At 47.7% G+C, this 12652-nt stretch overlaps 1 protein-coding gene across 1 annotated transcript in view; it reads left to right on the forward strand.

Moving 5' to 3' along the window:
• The window catches only part of LOC144139812 (RYamide receptor-like), a 322882-nt gene extending 310558 nt beyond the window's left edge, over positions 1 to 12324 (forward strand). Inside the window, exons 4-5 of the mRNA XM_077672068.1 lie at positions 219 to 440; positions 7405 to 12324. Of these exons, the coding sequence (XP_077528194.1) occupies positions 219 to 440; positions 7405 to 7680 (498 nt within the window). The 3' untranslated portion in view covers positions 7681 to 12324. The remainder of the gene's footprint in view (positions 1 to 218; positions 441 to 7404) is intronic.
• The last annotated feature ends 328 nt before the right edge of the window (positions 12325 to 12652 follow it).

The following is a 12652-nucleotide window of genomic DNA, read 5'->3' on the forward strand; positions in this document are numbered from 1 at the left end:
TGAGTATGTGCCATCACGCACTCCGGGATATGGTGGGATTGGGTGGCTCGCGGACAGGATCTTTCTAGCGCAACAATGGAAGCCCCAGTGTGAAAAAACGTTCTTTCTTGCAAATGGAATAATTTATTTACTTCCCTGAAATGGCTGCCGTGTGATCGTTTTAATAGCAAGAAAGTAATTTTTGCATTTCTTGCTCTCATTTTTCTGTTTCAATCCAGGTCGTGAAGATGCTGGCGACAGTGGTGCTTATGTTCGCGGTATGCTGGCTGCCCATTCACATGATGAACCTCATCGTGTACTTTGACCGCGAGGCCATGCTTCCAGATACAGCCGAGCAGGAGTACCTGTACATCGCCGCATTCTTCTCCTGCCACTGGTTTTCTATGGCCAACAGCTTCGTAAACCCCATCATCTACTGCTTCATGAGCGACAATTTCAGGGTATGTTTATGCCATCTGTTGGGTATCCTTCTCTTACGCGGCGGACGCTGATAAGTATGAACCGGCACTTAAAGCGCCACCGGAGAGCACCCGGCGTGTGCAACCGCACAGGCCGTTCTGACGATGAGATCACATCGCACGCACCAACAAAGGCAGCATGTTAGGTTATGAGATTTTTCTCACTGATGTGGTCAGGGGTTACTAGCCCAGCCTGCGCTTCCATAAACTCTTCAAAATATAAAAATTAAGAGGGGTATGGTAAAGGTTGTCGAAGCCAATAATAACAAGCTGGCTAATAACATTGTCCCGCGGTAGTGAACGCCAAGGTGAAATATTATAGCCTGACACAATGGCGAGCTGGCAAATATCTTGTAAAAGTCTTAACAGCTTTCTTTGCTACATTACAATCACCGCGACTTGCTTGCCCATGCTGACTTCACTTGGGTCACGTCAGTTATGGCCTGAAGCTGATGACCCGGTGCACTAGCAGTAGACGCCACATGTGCTATGAGAAAACATTATGAGATCTCTCCGAAGGTTTCCCAGCAGTCGTACAGATTGGCGTAAAGTTGTCACTTGTCATAGCTTCACATTGGGAGTCAGTACAAGAGCCGACTTACACCGGCAACTCTAGAGCCAAGAGATAGAGGTCCCATAGGCAGGTAGAGAACACCCGTTAGAAGGGGAGAGAACATAATTGTGGTTCAGCAAGCAAAAGAATGAAACACTAAAAAAAGGGAGATTGTTCCCTTGACCTGGGAAGTTTACCTGGCGGACTGAAGCAGGCATAGGAGACGGAAACTTCGAAATAATGGGCCGCAGATATTGAAAAGATGTGCCCTTGGGCAAGGCAAGGGGAGAACAGGGCGCCGGTAGCGCCGCCTCTATGACCTATGACAGCCACTTTACATTCATTGCGGAGATAAGCATTGTGAGTGGACCGGTGTTAGCTGGTTCTCTACGCGTCTTGGTTGGAAAGTTCAAAATTTTTCTTTTTAGTTGTGCAGTTACGAGGCCTCGCGACAACGGTTTTAAAAATACATGCGGTGAATTGATGATACTAAAACATCAATATGTATTCATATTTTAAAATGACGGTGCACTAATATGTTCCTATTTTTTGCATCCAATATCTTCATGCTTTTCTTGGTGCTAAATGATGTTCAGATGTAAGAATCTCGCCCCTGGTGTTATTAATTTAGTTTAGTTCAGATCGTTTTCCTCTCGGGTTTCTCTTCCCAGCAACAGTAGCGAGCGACTGAACTAGGACGAGAAACTATATGTACATTTATAAACACTAGTAACTGCGTCGTCTCGGCACGCGCCAGTGCACTGAGTGAACGCACTACTGGCCGGCGTGGGCCCGCCCGACAATTTTCTTCTGGCCCTCTTTCTCCGGTGTTTTATTCTTTTCGTCTCGCCCATTGCGGAGGGATCTAAACACCCGCCGTTGTGAAAGGTCATGCTTCCTTTTGCTATCCCGATGCCATGAGTCGCTAATGCCTGGCTGCTTCATTACACCGCCGGTACAAGTACCGCTCCCCCTGTCATACGCTGTCAGCGCGCGAATCGTCGGCGTGACGTGTGGAGGAGGAGGTGTTTCTTCTCGATTGGAGGCGGTTGTCTGTCGCAGCTGGTGGCGGTGATTATCCCCTTTGTCCGCTACTCCCTTTGGCTTGCACTTGAGCGACAGGGCGCCATTCAGTCTGTCACCCGGCGCGCACTTGCGACGAGAGGTAGCAACAGTTCACCGACCTGCTGTGCACGTCCCTCGCCACTGGGAAGCGAGGCATTTCAGAACAAATCTCACTCACTCACTCACTCACTCACTCACTCACTCACTCACTCACTCACTCACTCACTCACTCACTCACCCACCCACCCACTCACTCACTCACTCACTCACTCACTCACTCACTCACTCACTCACTCACTCACTCACTCACTCACTCACTCACTCACTCACTCACTCACTCACTCACTCACTCCTGCAGCGAAACCCTGGCCAATCTGACAACGCAACAGCCTAGCGTATTCCGCGCCTTACGAGCCCCGCTGCAGGCTGTTAAAGGGGTCCTGAAATGCCTTCCGCCGATGCATGGATGTACATGTAACCAAATAAAGCAATGTATTAGCAATCTCCTCCTGCAAGAATTTTGTTAAAGCGATGAGTATTAGCTGAGAAATCGTAAATCAAAAACCGCGAATTATCGTCGCGCCGTATTTCCTCCTCCTTTCAACTGTTTCTTCGCTGTTGGCCTCCCCTCCCATGATGCTCCGCTCCTCAGCGGTGACGTACTTCCGCTATTGCGCTCCCACAGACTGCCGTCTGCTACGGGCCAGCTCTTTCGGCTTTTTCATCTCTGTAGACACCATGGACACAGGCTGGAAAAGCGAACGAATGACCTGGCCGCATGTGTGCGGCCTGGCCTTGCCCTTTCGCGGTGTACGTAGCTGCAGGGCTGCAGTTGGTATCGGCGGCGAACTCGCAGCCGCGTGGGGAGAATCGTGCGCTCGTTCCCTTGGGTGCACCGCGCACTGTTTATCCAAAAAGCGCGGTCTCAGATGTGGCCCCGCTGGTGCCGGGTGTTATTTTGCGGTGGTTGTAATTCCTACTACCGGCGGCATGTGAAAAAAGACATTTTCAACCGACACAGAACCCGTGCACAAAACGCGCCGGATCGGATCGCTTTATCAGCGGCGATGAACGTGAAGGCGAAGAGCAAACCAACGCTGCACTCGATCAGCGAGAACCCGTGTTCTGACAAGCTGCACCCATGTGTTGCATTCAACACTGACGGGAAAGCGTTTGTTTGCACTTGTTTGGATAGTCGTAAAATGTCCAAACACTCCAGCACTCCGCTAGCAGATCAGCCGGCGAGACATTTCGGAAAACATTTGACAGATGGCGCCGTATGCATTAGTGTGTCGCTACGCAAAACTGATGAGACGCTCTACTAAAACTCCCATCGCGGTGTCACGTAGCGGGACGCAAAAATTTAGCGTTTAGCGTATGCAAAGGCCACAAACGCTGTACTAAAACTCTATTAGCAGCAAAATAGCGTGCGTATGTGAAACCGCTTGCGTTTACAAAGCTGCACGCCGAGCGCGTACGTTTCAAACCTAGTGACATCGTTTAAATACACTGGAAAGCACAGTGTAACGTAGTCAGATATCAACCGTATGCTCAGGCGACAAGCAAGAGCTTGTTTTATGTGGGGCGGAGATTGCGCATAAAGGCCCGTTCGCACTTGCGACGAAAGCGAGTGAGAGCGGCAGGAATTCCGTCGCTTTGTCGCCCGACGATCGTTTTTGTCGAATGGTCGGGACAAATTTTGGTTGCGCGACAGAATTCCCGTCGCTTTCGCTCGCTTTCGTCGCAAGCGGGAATGGAAAGTTCTGCCGCTGCCGTCTGCTACGCAGCTCGGAGGTAACCGCGCGATCTGCTCGGGCCGGATGAACGCGCACACTCCCGCACGGCAGCGCCCCAAGCGGCAGACGGCCGCGTACATCGCTCCCGGCGCCCGCCTGGAGCCCGCCCTCGGCACACTAGCCAGTATATTTCAGGCACTATAATGGAGGAAAGATTTTTTGCTTCCGATGAACCTAGTTCTTTGCCCCTGTGTTTTTAAATACGTGAAGTGGTTAGACGTCGTCCTCACGCAGCTCTGTATCGTCGTAGCATCGCTGATTGTCCGAACGAAGCTTGCAGCTAAGCCAATGCAGCGACCGAAGCTGTGTGTGTGTGTGTGCATCGCCTCCTGTGTGTTGTGGACGCGTTCGTTTCGCGATGAAATGCGACATTGTACTTCCGCGGGTGGATAGTGCTTCCCATGGTCTGGATTATCTTTCTCGAACGACGTACCACTCAACCTCGCATGGGGTATGTGCAGTGTGCCTGGCTAAAAGCCTTCTCGTTTGCGCGCCAGAGTTGTGACTTGCTGCTCGTCCCCGCAAACCGGGTGTGAGGTGAGTGCCGTATTTACGACGGGCAGGAGGAGGCAACTCATCGTCTGTCAATCGCGGTTCAGACTTGCAACGCATGTTGTGACGTTGCGTTCGTTCGAAACGCATCTCTGGATTGTTTTGAAGTTGAATAAAATGTACGCGTCAAACCCGGGCATTCGGCTCCGGGCGTTCTCTGCGATTGCACCAAAGAAGTGCCACGGGACTTTCTTTATGGTACGTACTCACGTAAGATAAAATCCACGTCGTGTTATGGCCGCGTTGCATTCAATACAAACGGTTAAGTGTTTGTTTACACTTGTTTCGTTTGTCGTAAAATGTCAAAGCACTCCGGCACTCCGCTGGCAGATCAGCCGGCGAGCCGACGCTGAGCAGACGACTCATCTCTTTGCCGGAAGTGCGTGAAAAAGCCGCCCAATAGCAGGATGTCTAGCTCATGACGAACATCTGGGAATCGATGATGTAGACATGTGAAGATGGCGGCGTCCAAAAACACGAAGGAAAGGGTGAGAAAAAAGCGACAAACTTTGCAACAAAAGTGTGAGCTTTCCGCTGCGCGTAAAAGAGTAATACTTGGCACAGGTGATGTTGGCGACCCAATCTAGCGATTGCGCTAGTTCATTTAGTGTGCTCAAAATGCCTTTCAGGGCCCCTTTAAGAGAAATTTGGTAGTAAACACACCTCACCCAGCTCAATTCAGAGCTTCAATTTAGAGCTGCTGGAGCTACAAGTCAAGACAGTGCTTTGGCGTTGGCGCCAAGGGCAGTTTTTTTACTCACAATACATGAGTTTCCGTATGCGACTTCCAACCGCTAGAAATGAGAACAGACGCGGAGTCACCATTAAGAGCCTCAGAAGATTTCAATTCGTAATTTACATTTAGCGTGGGCGGCTCCTTGGAAGCCCGTAGTACAAAATTTTGTCCACTCACATGCATTAAAAACTTTCCGAATGACCGTCGGCTCGCCTCGCCGAACACCTTCCTCACTCGAGAAACGGCACCTCCTACATTGTGACCCTAACCGTTTCTCTTCCGCACGTGCGGCGTTGCTCTATGCTTCGCTTTGTTAGTTGTGTTGCTCGGCGCCCTTGTTTCACCCGAAAATGTGGCTGCGTGCAGCCTGGGCTAACTGCACGATCGCTGCTCGGGGCAGTTCTCTGCACTGGACGTCGCTTTTTGGGCACTCGCGCACGTTAACCACTCCAACCTCTTTCGAGCGTATGGTACTTTCCCCGGCCTAAGCATCGGAGGGCTCATTCCCTTTTCGTGTCACTTGCTTCCCAAACTCATCTCCTGTCGGCATGCGTCTAAGGTTCTCTGAATTCTGGCGAAGCTGCTTTACTGGTTTTGAACCTTTCTCTGTGAGCTCTCACTGTCAGCCGCATTTGAACGTATGTCGGCACGCGATGCGCCCTGCTTTGTTACTACCTGACACATATATTGTTGCGTTAATACCGTGCATATCTATTTTCTATTACATCCATCAATTATTATAAATATGGTACCATATTTGCTTGCCGTGCACTCCTGAAATTTCTATTGTAGCAATGCATACCCATAAAGAGAAGTGCCAGACTGACTGACTCACTCACTGACTCATCAACGCCCAGCCTAACTGCTTGACCTAGAGGCTGCTTGACCTATGGCGCTGCTCAGACAAAAAAATTAAAGCCGTTCCACTCAATGGGAAAGCTGTGGGAAGAGCAGAGCCATCATTCTTCATAATGGGCTGTAGCGCCGTTATCCGCTCACTGCTAAAACACAATGCAATTAAAATTTCCCGCCTTCACAGTGCTCGCGCACCCCCTGTCTGAAACTGCGCCAGCAGGAGTTTGTTCTTTTTATGCTTGCTTTTCCTCCCGCATTTGCCGGCATTGCACTGCCACTTTTTTTTCGCTTACTATCGTAAAAACCAACCCAACGAGCGTTCCCAACTAAATGAACGCGGACGCTGCCGGTTAATTACGTATATTTTGCCTCAAATGTACCTTCAGTTTTCTTTGCGCTAAACAAAGGGGAAATGTATGACAAGCGGCAGTGGTTCCAGAGTTACCTACTCTTATGACTATATAAACCGCTTGGCTTTCCAAGCCTCTGGGTTACACCGCGACGACTGAACGTCCTGTGGGTCTACTTGGGTCCAGCGAGCGAGCTACGACGACAAGGCGAACTCATAAAGTTCTCTGCAATTAAAAGCTGTCAGGGGCGCTTTTGGAGCAGCGGAGGTAGGGAGCCTCAATGTAACATTGAGGCTAAAGTGATGCTCGCTAGGAGGTGGGAGGGGCTTCGGCCGGAGCGCGTCGCCGATACGAAGGCGAAACTTGCGAATAACCATAGAGAGTTTCTTTGTCCGAGGAGTCATCGCCTGTCATTGAATCCGGAGCCCGTACATCCTGATACACCAGTGTAAGCTATTGAGCTACATCCCTTTCTGGACGCTTTGCTTTCAGGCTTTATAGAGCAGCAGTACCTAATAGTTTGTAGTATAAAAATTCAAAAGGAAGAAGAAAAGGCACATGAAGAGCGTGAAGTATGTCTAGCGTGCTGCGGTGCCGTCCTCTATAGGTTGGAAAAAAAGCTACAAAGCCATTTGTTTCGCATTTCCTGATAGAGATCATTTGACTGTCAGTGCGCGCGTGTGTACAGAAAGTCATGGGCAATCCGAGGTGAGGGGAGCCCAAAATTTCTTTTAGCCTCATTTCACAGCGGGTGCGTGGACTCCACCAAAATGCTCCAATTTACGCCTTAAAAGGTTTCACCATGACACTACCTTCGCTGATGGGTCGGTTTGAAATTGCATGAATCGTAGTTTTTAAAACGACAGCACTTTAATACTTTCCATGCTCTTGGTCATGACTACGGCAAGACCAGGAGCAGTTCACTCGCATTGCGCAAACCGCCATCGACTTTCACTCTCAGCGTGTTCAGATAACAGCTGCAAAAAAAAAAAAAATACTGCGAAAACATTTTGCCCCTGCTGGACTATCCTCCTCGCAGGTGGACCTGCGGCAGCTCGTGCTTGGCTGTTGCCCGTTGCTGGCCATGCGTTCCAGCAGCCGATCGCTGGCTAAGCGCAGCTCGTACGGCGGCGGGGGTTCTCTCCCAAGCAGCACGATGATGCTCTCGAGCACCACTTCCAGCCACCACCATCAGAACCACAAGCGTTGCAACGGCTTCTACGCCCATTCGCCAACGTCTGTAGTTACAATGAAGACACTTGGTGACTGCGTAGCCGTGGAGGCTACCCATATGCGCTTGCGCGCGTACGAGTAAAACAGCGCTGCTTCAGCAGCGCACCTCTTTGCACCACGCAAAAGATGTGGGGTGCGACCAAATGTCTCCGAGGTGTCCTGTGTCAGACTCTACCTGAACATTTATCTTGGAGATATCTTCAGCATTGAACTGGGCTGATGTGCGACAATGCTATCGTGAATATTTCGTGTTTGACGTTTTCGTGTGCATCCATAGCAATCGAGTGTCTGTTAAGCTTATGTATCAGTGTCATACCAACATAGCTAAACTGTGACCAGAAAGCGCGCAGAAAATTGAGGACACAATAACGAACACCTTTGTATTACATCTGGACACGAATAACAGGTTTCGTGTGCCCAGTGGTGTTAGCCTTGCTCGGGAAAAGCGTGGGAAGGGGATGTGTGGCGGGAAGCGGGTAGCGAGTAGCAGTAATGGAATCCAGCTGTAGGAATACAACAAAGCTATCCCGGGAACGCTACGCTGTCCACTACGATGGAAGGATTCCGATGATGTTTAATGCTATAGTTGTAAATGAAAAGTTGTCTGTGATCACATGTCGAAGTTTTTAATGGCTAACTGGAGAGACTGCTATTCTTGTTTAACCGAGACTCAGACATGCGTAGTCTGTTTCATCTGTGGAATGAACTGATACATTTGTATAGATGTCGGTGTTGTCCACGCTGCTTGGAATGTATATTACATTTGATGTGACGTCACCGAACTGTAAAATACAGGAAAACATCATTTACTCCCACATTTAAGTATATTTGCGAAACACAGGTGGATGAAACTGAGAAATTAAACGCGGCGCTTCGTGGCCATCGTATTGTTGCCGTCATACCTGTGTGTTGATCTTTCTTGTGCACAGGTCTCCAAAACAAAGCGGGGGCGTTTTGCAGAAGCATTTAAGCAAAATATAAAGTTTTGTGCCGAGGGTACCGGTGCGTACTGATTTAATTTGTGCTATCGGAGTTATTTATAATAGCACTTTCGTTTTCAAGAAATGTCGAGCCTGTCATTCGCTTCCCCAGACTTGGCGGTTATCAGCGGTGGGTGGCCACACAACGGACTAGACATGGCCGTGTCTTTTGCAGTGCTCAGGACTGAAGTGTGCATTGCTGGGTATTTGTTCTCCGGCACCTTCTTTCCCGTCGACCAAAGGAGGGTCACCCCTAACAACTGACGTTACAAGTGCCAAAGCAGCGTGATCAGTGACGTGGACTCAGCCTGCGACTTAGTTACTTTGCGAGCGTGATTTCCGCAATCCCAAACGAAATTGTTTGAGATAAATACAAACATAGCGGTGGGTACTGAAGCGTTATGAACGATGACATGGGCTATTGTTTATTCTGAAGATTTATTGGCAGTTTAGCCATCTAAGAGAAGCTATTATAACGACAGCATTAGTCAATTCATATAATATTGTCATACATTGTGAATATTGATCCACCTAAGGGAGGACTTGTTTGCTCTGGTTAATGCACACATGGTCCCCATAGACGTAAGAGGCCTCATGCAACGTGCTGAAATGTGGCACTGGGGACTTCCTGCTGATTCGCTTCAATATCGGTATTTTAAAGTGGATTCCAAGAATAACGTCCCCAAAATCTGTTCACGTAGCCACGTACACTGAACTTAAGTAATTAATATTTGCATTGAGTGCTCAGCTTCTTCTCTGCAGGCATGAATCAAGGTAACAAAGTGTCTTCTACCCTTCATAGTAAAAAAACCTTGAGTGTTGTCTGACAGGGTGCATATGCGTTCGAAAACGAAAACAGTGCGATAATAAAAGTATGGGGGTTATTAGAGACTTCCTCGGTGCTCCTCGTATTTGGGAATTCGCCAGTATGTTTTAAAAAAGCGTACATTTTTATTGTATACCGGTTGTCACTAGCTAGCTGCAGAACCCATTTAAGAGCCTAGAGGGGAACATGCCACACAAGAAGTATGGTAAGATGCGTTCATCACGTCTCCTTCTTTTGCGTCGCACAAGCTACAACGATGATCAGTTTCCCATTTATATTCTACATTCAATCGCTGTTCATAAAGCGCTCAGTTTTCTTCTTCATGCTGTAATCAGCGAATGACGCGAATGAATATTCTACTGCTAGTTTTTCCCATCAGAGTGCTTGTAACTGTTGTTCATGTAATATTGAATGTTAAAGAGAAGGTATGTAGGAGAAAATTTGTTGCGATTAATCAAAGGGGCATAATCACCAGTGTCCAATGTCGTATACATGCCTGCGTTCAACCAACGCCACCTGTAAAACATTGCCTGTCGCGTCGCCCACATCTCAAAGAAAACATTATGGAAGACTAATTAGGCCGCTGAACGGTAGTGTGGCACGCGGAAGGTCACAGCTCTAGCTTGGCATGCAGTTTGGCAGGGAGACATCGAGAAAACATGGATGCGCCGGAGCGCCACCTCGCAAATGCTGGGCAAACTCTGTATATTAAAGCGAACGTTTTCTTAGTGCGACTGATGGCGTCCTCTCAAAAACTAAGGCATTTCCCCATAGACCGGTTGGTCCGCCGAAATTCCATGATAAGATCTCTGGACACATGGCACGTGCATGCCACCGGGCTTCCAGTGTGTCAAAACGGTTACTGGAAATTTTTGAAAAAGGAATGATTATAGATAAGAGAATACACGCATCGATCATGAAAAAGGTGTAAAATAGTATACCTGCACCTCATAAAACACGTATCGGTATACATTTAGGTAGTTCGTAGACGCGCTTGCTTAGTCCGCCAAAAATCGTCGCATGGGTTCGTTTTCACCATATGCTGGGCAATTGTTTTCGGTTGCGATTTGGCGCTCTGAAGGTTTGACGATCGATTGGACGCATTTGCAGCGAAGGTTGGGCACACTTTAAGGAAACGTTTTGACGCACTTCTGACGCAGTTTTGACGTGGGATGCTTTCGCGCTTCTCTGAACTTTCTTTAGAACGGGATGGTAAAGCTTATTCTTCCTTATAGTTTCCACGATAGCAGCACTGCCAAGCGGGGTGCTACTCGAGGCGGGTGCACACGCTAGGGCTAGTAAGCTTCAAAGGGCGGGGGAGAGCTACAGGAAAGGGACCATTTCTCTATTTTCGGCTCACGCGACAGACAACGTCATGCATGCAGCGTTGTTTCAACACATGCTCACCATTAGGAGGCTTCCGATGCACCCTATTGCTTGGCCAGGACCAAATAAGATAAATGTGAAGAAGTCAGGCAACGTTTTTCAGGTCAAATCTTTTTCGGCTGTAGAACAAACCAGTAATGTCGAACTTTCAGAACGTGCCTGAATGATCAATGCATCAGACCAAAACTTGCAAAATGCTCCGTCGATATGGCCCAGCATATGGTGTTACTCAAAAGGCCAGACGATCCCGGAGAATGGTGTGACGTTCAACGAGAGCTCTAATTATATTGGATTTGATTAGATCTGAACTAATAGTACCTTTTAGTAGCTATCCTCTTCTCTCCGTTGATTCCGCTAAAAATAGGCAACTGACCTTAGCGTTTAAAATCTTGGAGACGGAGCCTCTACAGGTCGTATTTTATCGTTCAATGTAGTGACACTCTTTATCGCGAAAACTGTTGCGCTGCTGCAAAGCTTCGAAGGCTTTGGGGCTGCGAAGCACCATCGCGCTAACTAAGGAACGGACCGGTGTGACGCCATCTAGAAAAGCGACGTGCCAATTTTGTTTGCTTGCAGGACATCGCAATGGAACAACTGCGATTATGCCACAATGTCCCACCAGCTTCCGCTGCAGCACGACTCTCCGGCCCCTGGCGCAACTTACCATTCAAATTTGGCGGCGGTCTTTAATGTGACGTGCTAGAGATGGGGTTAAATAGATCCCGTATATAGGTAAAATAGGGAACTGTGCGTCGACAGGTCACTCTGGAAACAACCATCTGTAACCGCTTCTCTACTTAATGGCAGCATGAAGTTTGCATTATGTTACCAGAACGATGTACTTTTTCAATGTAATCTGATTTTGTTCTTGACTACGGACCAAATTTACCCCCTTCACACAGTTGTTGGTTATTTAGGTCTACAGGGATGGGAAAAACCCGCTTCGGGGGTATGATTAATACAAAGGTTGTTCGTAATTTGTGTGAAAGCATACTTCATTCTGTATTTAGCGGCATTAAAGTTCAGAACTACCTTGTACAGAAGTTTAGCATTTCACCCAGCTGTGTATACCTCATATGAAAGGGCTTATGTCCAATATGTTCTTAACATTATAACATGATCGTTCCAGCCTACCATCACCATAAATGCTGTGCTCACATGTTATGGCTTCAGTTAATGCGATATTGCATTTTCTGAATAACGCTTAGTGTAATACACTGAATTGTAGTCTGTGTTCGTGTACGTGAATGCCAAATAAGGAAAGGTGTCTCTCCTTAACCATGGTGCTTTTAGAAGATAGTAATTGGTGTTTCGTTAAAATAAGCCACCTTGAGCAATGTATTGATGGTACCAAGACTGTTCGTGGCTATTCGATTTTGCTTTCCTGAACGTGTGGGCACATGAGCCCTCTATGTCAAATGCTTGAGAAAATGTCAGCGGTTATTACCGATCTTTCGTGTCGCCTTGCCAATGATTGCTTGTTAAATCTTAGGTGTGTTACTCGCCATGAACTGTATAGTTTCATCCGTAAATAAACGTGTCTCCCATCAACGGGTACTTTTCTTCGAGCCTGCCAATGTACAAGCTTAAAATTATTTATTTCCAATATCGCTTATTTAAACAGCATTCTAGAACAAGAGTTCTTTTAGGAGTCCGTTTACAGCCAGAGTTACATTTGTATTTTTGGGACTAAGAATACTGTTAATGTTGTTTACTTTTTTAGCGGCCAGGGTGTCAAACCACAAAAAATTCTTTTCTTAGTGTCCGTGTGAGCTTTCATAACTAGTTCTGTTCGAACTTGCTACGCTTGCCTAATGCGATATACTCTCCATAATTGTAACAGTTGAAACATACTTTTCTGT

This window comes from Haemaphysalis longicornis, unplaced genomic scaffold, assembly GCF_048455015.1.
Source record: "Haemaphysalis longicornis isolate Haplotype H1 unplaced genomic scaffold, Haemaphysalis longicornis Haplotype H1 scaffold_1, whole genome shotgun sequence".
NCBI lineage: Eukaryota > Metazoa > Arthropoda > Arachnida > Ixodida > Ixodidae > Haemaphysalis > Haemaphysalis longicornis.